The sequence below is a fragment of the Protomyctophum parallelum genome (assembly GCF_964188405.1).
Source record: "Protomyctophum parallelum genome assembly, chromosome: 3".
Taxonomy (NCBI): domain Eukaryota; kingdom Metazoa; phylum Chordata; class Actinopteri; order Myctophiformes; family Myctophidae; genus Protomyctophum; species Protomyctophum parallelum.
This window is the reverse complement of record NC_139698.1, coordinates 22,501,293-22,515,126: the sequence shown is the minus strand read 5'-3', so window position 1 is coordinate 22,515,126 and position 13,834 is coordinate 22,501,293. Positions and strand designations below refer to the sequence as shown.

The 13,834-nt window shown below is 47.0% G+C and overlaps 1 protein-coding gene across 1 annotated transcript; it reads right to left on the bottom strand.

Annotated features, from left to right (window-relative positions):
* Nucleotides 1-380: 380 nt before the first annotated feature.
* On the bottom strand, nt 381-13,463 carry LOC310856602 (uncharacterized protein; the record flags this gene model as incomplete). Its single annotated transcript, XM_083762073.1, has 8 exons — nt 13,011-13,463; nt 10,742-10,957; nt 9,739-10,612; nt 5,740-5,869; nt 4,188-4,357; nt 3,835-3,981; nt 2,819-3,162; nt 381-1,913 (listed from the first exon to the last, which is right to left on the bottom strand). Exons 2-8 carry the CDS (start codon nt 10,784-10,786, stop codon nt 381-383), a joined length of 3,243 nt encoding a protein of 1,080 aa, XP_083618199.1. The 5' UTR covers nt 10,787-10,957; nt 13,011-13,463.
* Between the last annotated feature and the right edge of the window lie 371 nt (nt 13,464-13,834).

Below are 13,834 nucleotides of genomic sequence, written 5' to 3'. Positions count from 1 at the left end.
TAAACAAAGATAAGTGGCCGTAGATGTAATTTTCCCTGTTTTAGACAGCGAGTATAAGATACAGTCGGAGCCGAACACTGGATAATATGGTGGTGTTTTCCTGCGTAAATCAAATGGCCCGCAGGTTGTCTAACTAGTTGTACGAACATCAAATACTGACAAAGGCGGTCAAAGTGCCCTTGAGCAATGGCACATAATTCCCATGTACAGTAGCGTGCAATGTTCTCTCAGGAGGACGCGAGGAAAAAAACAAACAAACGCGGGGTAGAATTTTGCTTAAGACGACACAGCCAATGTTGTGATGTTGCTCAGTGTCCTCAAAGTAAACCATACATACATCATGGAACAACATTTCTCCAGATAGAGCTGGTGATGTTGGCTTAACGCCTAAGAAGGTTTCGAGGGCTGCACCTGGTCTTAGTGGCTGAGGTAGTTGACTTGGCCTGGGTGAGACCCCTAGGAGGGCCCCTGGAAGTGTTGCTGCCGACCATATTCTCAGTAGTGACCTTGGAAGGGTCCATTGCGGCGCCCTGGCACGTGTCATATTTCGGATAGCTGCTGGCTGGTGTAGTGTCCTCAGTAGTGCCCTTATTGTTGGTGCTCTTGGTAGTGTGCTTGTCGGGGTAGCTAGCTGGTGGATCACAGTCCGTACAGGCAGCAGGGCTCACAGAGTTGGCCGCGGCGGCCCTAGTAACCGTAGTCCTGGCAACAGTAGCCCTGGTAACAGTACTCCTGGCAGCAGTTGCCCTGGTAACTGTTCTGGGTATTGAGGTCGGGGTCGGCTCAGTTTGCCGGGACTTCGCGTCCCTCGAGGACCTAGGTGTAACCACGCCACCGGACGTCTCCTTGGAGTTGTCAGCGTGGCTACACTTATCTGGACAGAGCTCGTGACTGCGGCCGACGCGATCGTCTTTGACCCCGTCAACGTGGTTGTTCATTTCCTGTTTGGCCTCATCACCGTTGACGTTATTTTCCTGTTTGGCCTCGCCAGCATGGCCGACGTATTCCTGCCCGACCTCACCGACGTTGTCCTTAATGTCTTGTTCGGCCTCGCCGACATGTTTGCCGCTTTCCCGGTCACCCTCATCAGCATGGCTTTTAACGTCTTCCTCGATCTCACCGGCATGGCCGACACGCTCCCGCCTGACCTCATCAACATGGCCGCCGTTTCCCCGACTGACCTCGCCGTTATGCTTCTCCTTCTTCGCGACGACCCGACCGACATGACCTCCCCTCTCTCGTTCCGCCTCTCGGAGCTGAGCATGTTTGCCGTGCCGGTTTCTCTCACTGACCTCGCCGACATGTCGGGCCTTTTCCCCTCCGTTGGGATCCTGTCTGACCTCCAGTTTCACCTCACACCCGTGGCGCTGGAGCCTCCTGCAGTTCGTAGACGCGTTGATGTCCGGATGGGTGGGGCTTGCGTTTAAGAGGGCGGGGCTAGAGTCCGGCGCGAGGCCCCTCCGCCGCCTGGACTGTCTCAGGAGCCCCGGCGGCTGCCCGTTTAGCAGTCCATTCAGCCGCCTGCTGGCTGAGCCCTTAGCCAATGGGGTTTGAGCTGCCGTCCCATTGACGAACGCGGTTCCGGCCGCGGCTGAACCCCTGCCTGAGATTTGGGGACGACTACTAGCGGAGGTCCTGGGTTTGCTATGGCGACTAGAAGGGGTCCTGGCGGGATTGCCTCGGCGACTGGAGGCTGCTCCGCGGCTGCGAAGCGGGCGCCGGTTGCCAGGCAGTCGGTGCCTTCTCTGCGGATGGCGGGCACCGCCGTAGGGGCGGCGGTTTGGAGGCGGGCGGCCGTTAATGGGCCTCGGCCTGGATGGGAGCCTGCTGCCATTGGCCGATCTGGACTTAAGGGCCAGGTTTTGTTTGGCGTGAGGAGATGGTTGTCCGGACAGCCCGGTCACCATGGAAACCTGCAATACAAACAGAAGGCCACTGACAGGCTGAAGAACGGAGAATTATGACGGCAAGGGGAGGCTAGAGCAGTGATTCCCAAACGTTTGATATGCATCAGGCCACGGGCGGACCCCCATCTCATGCAATTTATCTCTCGGGCCCCAATCTGCACTGTAAAAGAGTTAAATGTTAATTTAACTCTGACATTGTACAAGACACACACACACACACACACACAAAGAGGGAGAGAGGCTATTAGCCGGAGAGCCAGTCAACCAATATTTGAGAGGACCTGTGATGTCATGGCGTACTTTTTATTTGTGTTTTTTTCTATTCATTTGGTCATTAAAACAGTTTAAGAGCCATAAACGTCAAGACGTCTAATTGACAATTATGTACCGTATGCCACGGACGGAAGACGTGATCCCTTTTTATCCATATTTAGAAAATTCTTCTAATCTGGTGTACAGGTGATGACATGCACATTACATGCATAATAGAATTAAAAATTATTTCTTTCTTTATAATGGGAGAATTGGCACTCAAAGCCTAAACTGGTGACCACCAGGTGGCGCTGAAAGAGTTAGGTCCACAGAATGAGATGCCCGCTCTGCCGGAAACATCGCAAAAACAGTTATGGCCATTTTTGTATACCAAACCATAGACAACATATACATTTTCCAAATCTCATTATGCTTTAAGTAGGATGTGACATGGTTTTCATGATTCTGAATCCATTTCCAAGCATTAGTTTTGCACAAAAAACACTCCTTGGGCTAAAAAACGGCCATAGCATAATGAAATTTGGAAAATGTTGCCTTATATATGCCATAAAAATTTTCCGCAATGTTTCCGGCAGTCGGCAGAGCAGGCCTCTTATTCGGTGGACCTTAATGTTGTATATCTGCGGAGTCCTCCTCACCTGTAGGGAGAGCTGTCGAGGCCGCAGGAGGCGCACAGGTCCTCCCCTCCTCTCCGCTCCCTCTGTCCTCTTTACCACATCTCTCTTCTCTCCTTTTTCTTCGCTCGCCTCTTCCTCCACCCTTTTCTCTCCTCCTCCACTCCTCCCTGCGCCTCTCTTTGCTCTCTGTCTTCTCTCCTCGTCCTGCTCCCTCCTCTCTCTCTCTCTCATCCTCTGTTCCCTTGCCGTGCTGGTGCTGGTACCAGGGGGAGGCGGCTCCCTGCCGGCTAACCCAGGAATGGCGCCTGCTAGTCTGGGCACTGGAACGGCTTCCCTCCCTCGCAGAGGTCTGGCACTGTGATGAGCTGTACGACAGGCAGGCAGGCAGACAGGCAGACAGACAGACAGACAGACCGGTTAGACAGACAGACAGAGGTTGTGTCCCAAATCCCTTGCCTCCTCTAATATACTCATTTCAACTAGACATTCAACTCTGTCCGCCATTTTGACGAGGAGGAAACATGATGAGTGTATTCTACCAAGAAGACTTTCCAAGCGGAAAATCTCTCTTATGTTCTGCTGATAACGTATTCAGTCAATAAATCAAAGGGAATCCAGGATTAAATGTATAGACCTGGGAGGCAACCAGAAAGATAAGCATAACTTATGCGTTGTTGCGCGATGGTGTCACGTCCCAAGAATAGAAGACTTATACAAGGCAGATGCGACGCCTTGTGAGCTTGTAGGTTATGAATCGGACTATAGCACACACAGACATATTTAGTTAAAGTACTTTTTTTTTTTTTTTTAAACATGTTTTAGGTTGTTATTTAGAGAAAGTAAAAGGTGAGTGTTAAATTATTTTCATTTGCTGCTTTCTTCCGTTTTAGCAATTTTTGACAGCGTGGCTAAATGTATTTTTTTACAAATGAAAAAAAGAAAAGAAAATCACACTCACCTTTTACTTTCTCTAATAACAACCTAAAACATGAATTTTGGTTGAAAACAAAAAACGAAGTTGTCCTTTAAATGAGTACCAGTCGTTCTATTGGCTGCGTTCTTCTTCCCTTCCACGACTCTCCTATGATTGGTTGAAAGCCAGGAAGTAGTTTTTTGAGTAACTTGTGGCTCCTCGTCTCGGCCACTCCCCAAGAGGGCCATGCTTTTAGGCAACGCTTCGGAACCTCAAATGAGAAAGGCAAGAAAGAAAAGAAGAATTTCACTGTGTGTGTACGTGTGTGTGTGCGTAGGAGCGACAGACAGTAAGAAAAGCTGAGGGGAAAAGTGCAGGAGAGACAGACAGTAGGAGAGTAAAATGTTGTCTTGTGTGTGTGTGTGTGTGTGTACTGTGTGTGTGTGTGTGTGTGTGCGTGTGCGAGCTCTACAGTACCTCTTAGGCAGAGAAAAGACAGGAAGTCTTCCGTCTTTGGTCGTCGTCTCGTGAGACAGGTGGGTGTGGCCGAGTTGTGGGCGTAATTATCTGGCGACGTCATGGACAGGGAGGGGCCTGGGGAGCTGGGAGGAGACTGAGCAAATTTCCTCTGAGCGTGGAGCCTCGGTCTACACACACACACACACATTTAAATGATTGATTCATGTCCACATGAAGGTGCTACATTATGTTGGGCAGTGAAACTCAATGGAGAGACCATCAAACCAGCCACTGACACGAACGAACACTGCGATGACAAAACATTGCACTTCAGGTTCATGGCATCATCACACACTTTACATACACTATACTTATACCGTAGTCTCACGCAGCCAGACAACTATTCCACAATCTCCGAATGCTATATAGAGTCTGGAACTACGCCACAATAAGATGATATCTATTCATATTTGGATAAATGTGCGCGACTGTAAAGACTAAACGGAAGTGGGCAGGAGGCCACACTTTCGCTTTAGATTTGACTCATGATAGAACTTTCGTTGCTCCAGACTGTATAATGGAAGCATTTGGAAATTGGAAAATGGAAGCATTTGGAAATTGCAGAGGCAACAGTCTGGCAACGTGAGACTACTATACACACACAACAACAGCAACCCATTGCCTCCAGCAACACATCATCACAGTGGCCGAAAAGTCCAATGCGCTTCAGTCACGTTTCCTCACGACAGTATGAGTTAAAACCTTTTATCTGGGCTATTTTCCCCAGCTGTAAATGCAAGACGCTCTTCTAAAACGGCCATGTGGGAGCGCCTGTCTGAGAGTGCTTTGGAGGCACTGCAATTTTTCAACTGAGACACTGTTTGTCAAGCAAACCAAACCAACCGTCTCATAGATTCACTGGTATACCAGCGGGCCTTATTGGAAAGGAGTAAAACAAAATCATACAAGTAAATTCATTCAATTAATGAATTCTGTCCAATTGTGATTGGGACGGCTGGACAAACAGTGACAAAAAGTGACAACAGGCGTAGCAGAATAGCACGCTCAGTTGTCATAAAGCGGGTGCCTCACACTGCTGCCGTCTCTCTGAATAGACAGCATTTGTTCAGCAGCAGTGCTCCTACTAGTCTGCTCTGCACACTTGTCCTAGGCTCGCAAATATGGAGACTATAGTGGCGCGCACCGATATTGATACTCAAGCTGTGAGACTGCAAAGGAAAGGTTGATATTGGGGGGAAAAAAGCCTGGAGTCAAAGTTGGATATTAGGCCTCTAGTCTAGAACTTTGTGGGCCAAACACTCCTCGCATGAACACATGCACACACACACGCGCGCGCGCGCATGCACAGTCTTGCGAGATGTATGCAGCATGATTGCGTATCTGATAGCTGATTGTATTGGTGTGTGTGTGTGACTGCCAGAAAGGAGCAGCCGGCAGCACAGTGTGCTTTTTCTCCAACCAGCTGTCCCCAGGCACACACACACACACACACACGCACACAAACACACACACACACACACACACACACACACACACACACACAGCTGACCTCTTATTGGCTGGGTCATCGATGTCATGGTGGAGGTTGCCATGGCGACGCTGGGGTGGGCGTGGCTGTGATAAGGCCTGGCCCCGCCTCAATATCAACACGCGTGGGCCGATACCATTAAGCACTGCTCCTACAAACACACACACGCGCACACACGCACAGATAAGACCGAAAATATTATTACATATAACACGAGTGAGATGTTATAATGATCTGATCTGTGAGTCCCCACTTCCAGAGCCATATAAGGAGAGGTGCGTCACCTCCGTTCACTTCATCCGGCCTACTACAGCACCTTCTATTGGCGAATAGTGACAACGCCCTGCACGATACCAAGACGTTTACTGAAAGCACTGGAGTGCCCCCGCCTGTGGCAACCACTGGAAAGACGTGATATATACAGTATAAATAGAGGATGGCCGGACACGAGGAAGAAGGGTGTTTTTTACCACTATATTTCGAGTTACATGAACCACGTGACCGGTGCTGTTTCTGGCCCCCCTCGTTGACACAACTCTCCAACAGTAGGCTCTCACGCTGGGCAAGACCTAAGCTGTAGAGGCTATCTTTTGTTTTGGGCGGAAGTTGTGGGATTTTGGCGGAAGTACCACTCAAGGAAATGACGTTGATGCTTTACAAATCACTTTACATTCTCCGTGAATGAAACAGAGTGTTGTGATTGGTCGGAATAATATCGTATCCGGGGGAAATACATTTGTTGTGACCAGGTTTTTCTCTTCGCAGATGAGTAAGCCTGGAACGGAGGCTAATAGTTTTTTGTATTTTTGTTTGTTGGTTTTCTGAGCTCAATTGCACCCGAAAAACTTTAATAATAAAAAAACTAAGTAGTAACACTGGTAGTGACCCGAAGACAGCAGATCTGCTTTTCTTTTGTTGCTGTTTTTGAAAATCTTCGCCTATCATGACATGCCAGAAATAGGGACCACCAGGGCTAACGTGTTTAATTAAGTAGTGTGACGTCAGCTGCTTCCATCACTCCTGTGCTGTGGAAAGGCTGAATTAGGCTTTCGAGTGTCCACCATCCAACAGCGACAGTTATGTTACGACACAGTACAGAGCAGTGTCTGAACCGCAGTGTGTGTGTGTGTGTGTGTGTGGAATGACACAGATGATGACACACTGCCTTACCAATGGATTATCCAAACCCGACGCCATCTGTGGCGAAGATTTACTGACGCCTTGTGCAGCTGTCCGTGTGGAAGGGACGTGGTTGTTGGGTACAAAGAACCACGCTGTTCTGTGTGCAAACATTGGCAGCAGCAACACTTAGTTCCAGGGGCCCTACTAAGGGTCCTTGCCCAGGCCAAGTCTATACTAACCACAGCCACTAAGACCAGGTGCAGCCCTCCAACCCTTCTGACCACCAGCTCTATGTTATGGAGAAAGGTTGCTTCGCGTGTATAGGGTTTACCACTTATCAGTGGTTTTCAACCCTTTTCATATCAAGGTCCATTATTTGACATTTAGCTTCTCAGACCCAAAACTAAGTAATATTTTGTTATCGTTGGATAAGTTTGTGTCCACGCGTAATTCCATGCCATATTGATGTGGTGCCATTAGGAAAACAGGCAAACAATCAAAATAACAATGATCTACATTTTCTACTTTTGTAGACTTCTTGTAAATTACTTGTATAGTACTACAGACAGACAGATGTTTAACTATCACAACATGAGGTCGTTCCACCCGGTGCGTTTGTCATACTCGTCCTGACTCACTCACTGAAACATTGCACGTACTGTACATGGGAACGATGTGCCTTCGCTCAAGGGCACCCACCGCCTTCGTCAGTATTTGATTGCAGTCATTTGATTAATGCGGGAACACAACATCTGATCCAGTGTATGGCTCTGACTGTGTCTTATCTAATTTAATCTAAGGCCACTTCTCTTTGTCTACTGTAAACCCAACATTAGACACAATGGACATTATTTGACAGCTTAAAATATCACTCAATCGATATAAGGCTATCGGGTCAATCAGCTGTCATGTGGGCTTCAAGGGGTAAAAGGTTATTGAATAGAAGCCATCGGCTGAGCTCTAGGGCGGCTGTGGCTCAGGAGGTAGAGCAGGTCGTCCAATGACCCGTGGCCATTGCCACCATCGGTGTGTGAATGTGGGAAGTGAGGACGCTGGCGTTGACTGTTCACCGCTTCACCTCCCAATGTATGAATGAATGGACCATTGTAAAGCGCTTTGAATAGGCACGTAGTGCATAGAAAAGCTATACAAATACAATCTATTATTATCTCATTCTGTACTGATTAATTTCACTACAACACTGTAAAGCCTAATGTACCCACTTGCCAACCAGATCTAGTTTACTGACTCGCCGTGTCTGTAAGTGACACCACTGTGCGATGGGGTGCAAATTAAACTTTAATCTGCAGAATTTACATTACATGTTTACCGTACACTCTTATCCTTCCAGAGTGCAATTGATAAATGGATTGCATTCATAAAGTGCTTTTCTAGTCTCACTTAGCCAGACCTCACAGATCTCCGCTTAATACGATCTGGTGAAATCAGAATTCAACATGTGCGCTAAAATGTAATGCAATGAAACTCGGTCTGTCAGCGGCCGTTCTCGCCACTAGCCCCTAGATAGTTTTACATGGCAATTTTCCCGGCAATCCCTAGACGTAGTATCGGTAGGCGGAGATCTGGCTTCTGACCAGTGAAAGCGCGGTACGTGGCACATCTCACTTCCACCCATTAGCGGCTTCGGATGTTATCACATAATTGAATCTCCGTCATCAGCCCTTATCAACAGCATGATGCAATGCAGCCAGTATGGCCATTTCCACATACTGACGTTGTTGTCAGCCATTGTCCGACGCGGCGTTGGTCGCGTTGTCCGACTATTTACTAACCCTACCTCTACCCCTAACCTCATATCAGTCTTAACCGGCCACGTAAGTCCCCTAACCTCATATCAGTCTTAACCGGCCACGTAAGTCCCCTAACCTCATATCAGTCTTAACCGGCCATGTGTAAGTCAGTTTCACAATGTTTTCGCTTCGGCGGCAGTCATTTCACATCCCCATTTCCTAGTCGCGGTACGCAGTGTAAATGGAAATATTTCCTGCATTGCATGATCCAGATAAGAACATACTGGTGATTATCGGTTGATAACATTCAATGGCGGAGGCAGCCATGCTGATACCAACCTGCTTGTCGGTTATCAGTTGGGGGTTTCAGTCTGGAACGCATGCATGTACTTTCCGGGGCCAAAAAAGTGTTGAGCCACAGCAGCTCCCTATTGGTTAATCGACCTGCCTGTCTCAGTGTGCTGGCTTGCCAGGCTAAGGTTTCAGTATGTTTCTCAAGGATACTTTGACGCAATGCTAGGAGGAGCTGGGGATCAAACCAGGAACCTTCCGGTGTCCTGCGGACGATGCAGTGATCTATAAGTGGGTGAATCAATAGTTCCCGCGATCACAGACGAGCAGATAGTAGAGAGATGATGTGAGGAGGCAACAGAGGAAGGTTACAGAGGGATTTTCTTTTTAAATAAATGACCTCAGGGGATGTGGGGTCTTTTTTTAAGAGCTGAGTGTTTCGTTTACAGGGGAGGCGGGGCAGTGGACAGGGACATCCAAATTAATCAATGTCACTTTCACTTCCCTATTCAAGGTGTTGGAGTGACACACACACCCACAGGCAAATAAGGCACCAAGGGAGCGACGGACAGACAGTGTGAAACACCAGTGTAATTGGCGCCGGTCATTTGTCTGATTTATCATACTCGCTAACGCTCGCTATGGCCCGACCCGGAGTCCCGACTGACACCGTGGAGGAACGTGTGAGTGAATCCACGCTGCATCAGTCTGGCTCAATGCCAGCCTACCCTCAGACTGCCTTGTCAGTTCTATTCGAGGAGATTTGTCTATTTTGAGGAGATGCGTTTTCAGTTTCCTGTGAGACAGAAGAAAAGGCAGCACTACAGACAGACAGACAGACACACAGAGTACTGACCGTTGAGGCGGGTCACTGGTGTGTGTGACCTCAGAGTCCTACGCTGGCTGTCTGGAGACGCAGTGTATACAGTCAGTAGTGAATTAGTGGCTCCAAGGACAGGTGTGTTTTGCAGCAAGAGCGTGTGTCGTTGACTACTTTGCGCACGCTGTCGCATGTGTGTACTGAGTTGAGTATTAAGGGGCGTGTGTGTGTTCTGCGGCGTGTGCGCGTTGCGTGGCATGTGCGCAATTTGCGTCGTGTGAGCATTATGCGTTGCGTGTGTGTTGTTTAGTGGCGTGTGTGCATTTTGTGGAGTGTGTGCGCTTTGCGTGCGGTGCGCGTTCTGTGTTGAGCGTGAGCGAAGTACTCTGGACGTGGTGGCGGGGGTTGGTTTGGTTGGCTGCACGCCCGCGCGTTCTTGGGCACGCGTCTCCTGCTGTGAAGTGTGTGTGTGTTTTTGTTGTGGCGTGCTCGCGCACTGAGACGCGTGTCTCTTTTCCGGTGTGTGTGAGTTGTGTGGATGCTGCGCGTTTCTGTGTGTGTGTGTGTTTGGTGGCCTGTGGGCATTCTGTGTCATGCGAGCGGTTTTCGGCGCGTGTACATTTTTCACTGTGTGCGCTTTTTGTGGTGAGTGCGCCGTTGCATTTTTCTGTCCGTGTTCTTTTTTCGCTGTGTGCGCGCTTCTCGGCGCGTGAGTGTGTTTTGGTGCATGCGCGTTCTTCGGAGAGTGTGTGTTCCTAGGCGTGCGCTCGTGTCTCTTTGTGTGTGTGTTTCTCGCTGTGTGTGTGTTTCTCAGTGTGGGCCGCCGCGCGTCTCTGAACTCCCTGAGGGAGAGGAAGAGAACTTTCCGGACCAAACGCTCCTCACACCAGGGCATCCCATCATTGTCATCCTGTAAACACACACACACACACACACACACACACACACACACACACACACACACACAGGCGCACACAGTAAGCTTTTATTTAACATAAATCAGGCTTCCAGAGGAACAGCAGTTGAGTCCAACACTCACCAGTCTCTTTCTGATGATGTTACGTTTGGGTCTGTCGGTGCTCATCCTGCCCGCCGGACGCTCATCAACGCGTCAACATCAGAGAATGACTTCCTTCCGTCTTTCCTATCCTCCCTTTGGCTCCCTCCCTCCCTCCCTCTCGCCGTCCTCCCTGTCTTCTCTGCCTCCTTTCCTTCTCTCGACCGGTAATGAATCCTGCCTCACGCCGGCTCCGTCCTGCATGGTGGAAACGAGCAGAGAGGACAGAGGGGTGAGGAGGTTAAATGTTAGGCTAAATTGACTTACATTTGGCCATGGAATTTCATTTGAAATTTATATTCTATCCTAGGCCTAGGGGACCCTGATATGCTGATGAGATGCATGTTAATTGTCTAAATGTAATAGGCCAACTGTGCGGGGAGCAAAAGATTCATAAGTTGGTTAATTATTGAAACATATCGTTAGAATAGTCATGCTGAGTACAAACTGGCAGATACAAAGATACAGCCTACCACTCATTTTCAATGGACGCCATGTGACATGAAGATTCAAAGATACATCAACCGTTCTAGCTGCTCCAAAAGCTACAACAGCTACAAATAAGTTGAGCTGTATTTAAATGTTTCAAAAATATATTGCTACACATGGTGTAGACTGTATTACTTTAAAGTTTAAACACGTAACCACATAGTAGGTGAACAACTGAACAGTCAACTAAAGCAGCACCTATACTGTATTGACAAGGAGAGTTGGTGTAGCGTGTAAAAGCAAGGGGACCAAGCATCGACCCCTGTGCCCAATGTCATTTCATACAGCAGTGTTGTGTGAAAATAGCTGTTAGAATATGCTGCTTGGTTTTTAGTCCCCACTCTCCAAATTTAGCCTAAATTAAAACAATTGCACCATGCTCATTCTCATTCAGCTGGGTGCCCCTAAGATATTTATGTAACCTGCAGTGCAAAGTTAATGTTGCACTTGCAAATAGTAGTATATAGTAGTAATAGTAGTATAATATATATATATATATGGCCAGCTATTACTTATCTTGTTATTACCAGTATTTGGACAAAACATTTCTCAATATCTAGTTTTCAGAGAGAGATAAAGCAGGGACACCCCACTAGATTTATTGTATGCATTTGTTATGCATTATTAAATCTCTCTCTCTCTCTCTCTCTCTCTCTCTCTCTCTCTCTCTCTCTCTCTCTCTCTCTCTCTCTCTCGTATGTATTACACATTTTGGCTTTCATTTGACAGCACTAGAATCAGTGGGAGAAAAGGAGAATAGACAACAAATAATCAAAATATATATGTGTGCAATATACAGATATATTGGTGTAGTCACGTGAATGACAATAGACTACTGCGCAATAATATACCGTTTAGAATTTGGAATTGCACTTCTCCCTGCGTTACTTACGTAAGTACGTTATATATCATGGCAGCCAAAAATTAAATAAACAGAATATAGAATATACATAATATAAATGGATTAGCAAACAAAGATATACAGTACATATCTACATGAATGCATGCGGACATGGAATAATATAAACATATTACAAGTCTACTCGACACACTAATGCTCAATGTTAAGTTATCCACATTTTTCCAGTATTGGGGCACAGTGTATTACATTAGTACCACCAGTATATAGACTCCAGCACCACCAGTATATATAATACCAGTACCATACCAATACCAGTTCTTAAATCCTTACCTCTCTCATTTTTAAAACACCTTTATGTTTAACGCTGCCTTTGATTGAGTAACTTTTTTTTCTTTCTTTCTCATCGGCACTGTTATTTTTTTTACTCATTTGTTTTATGTCATTGTATAATATTGTCTTCCTGTTTCTTGATGTTCCTTCTGTGTAAAGCACAGAAATGTGCTACCGTGCCTTGCCTTACCAGTATCTAAAGCACCAGTACCCCCTAAGACCGGTATTGTACCACCAGTCTAAGCACCATAAACAGTACAGTACACACCAGTGGAATACAGTCTAAACACCAGTAGTTTCTAGTCTAAACCAGTCTAAACACAATACATACTACATAAATACATGTAGCCTATCTAAAGCACATATAGGGTACTCCCTTTATAAAACACCAGCAGTACTACCATCTATTCCAGTCTAAACTCCTAGTATCTATAGAGTAGACTATATTATAACCAATTTATATGCTGTGGTATGCGTAGCCTATATGCCCAAATAAAGCTCCAGTACCACCAGACATGAGACAGCATTCAGCAACTCAGAATAAAAGAGTTAGATAATCTCATCACTAACCTCCAGGGGTACCACCACCAGTACAGTTTACATCCCAGTAATAAGGCTGCTCCTACTGGAAGACACAGCTGCAGGGTCTATTATTCCAACGTGTTGTCCTGCCTACTACCCTAGTAGACATTAACCCTCCAAACCGAGCCGAACCCATGCAGACCAGACCAGACCAGACCACCCTCCCTGCATGCACCCACCGACCCACACCCATCCACAGGCCCGTACCGTTGCCGTTATTCACGGCTCGTTTTATAACGGTCTGTAACGTTAACGGACGAACGGCTATGGGTCAAAGCACTGTACTATTATATGGTAGTAACGGCTCCTCCCAGCAGCTGTTCACCGGAACACCGTGTGCCGCCGTGCATGCATCAGACGTCCGTGTCTGTCTGTCAGTCAGTCAGTCTGCGGGTGGGTCTGTCTGTGGTGGTCGGTACCGGACCGGCATGGCTGCCTATATAGCCGAGGGAGGAGGAGAGGCAGTGGAGTGTGTCAAGTTAGCAATTAAAAGTGAAATACAACTTCCGCTTGCGGCGCTTGGATTTATGGAAGAGCAAAAATAATAATAATTATAATAATAATAAATTGGTGTTTAACACAATGCGCACAGTGCGCACTTCAGCATGTAACAACTACACAGTTTTATGTTTATTTTTATTTTATGTTGGAGTAATATTCATCTTTTTGCAAATTAATTGATATTGATATTAATATTGTGTCCTCAAAAGTCTATAGAATAGGCTCCCAGCCAGCCGTATAGGTCCCCCAGCTATTTTGTTATATTTGTTTGTTATACAGTCAATCGGCCCCTAATCATTTTAATACAGAAT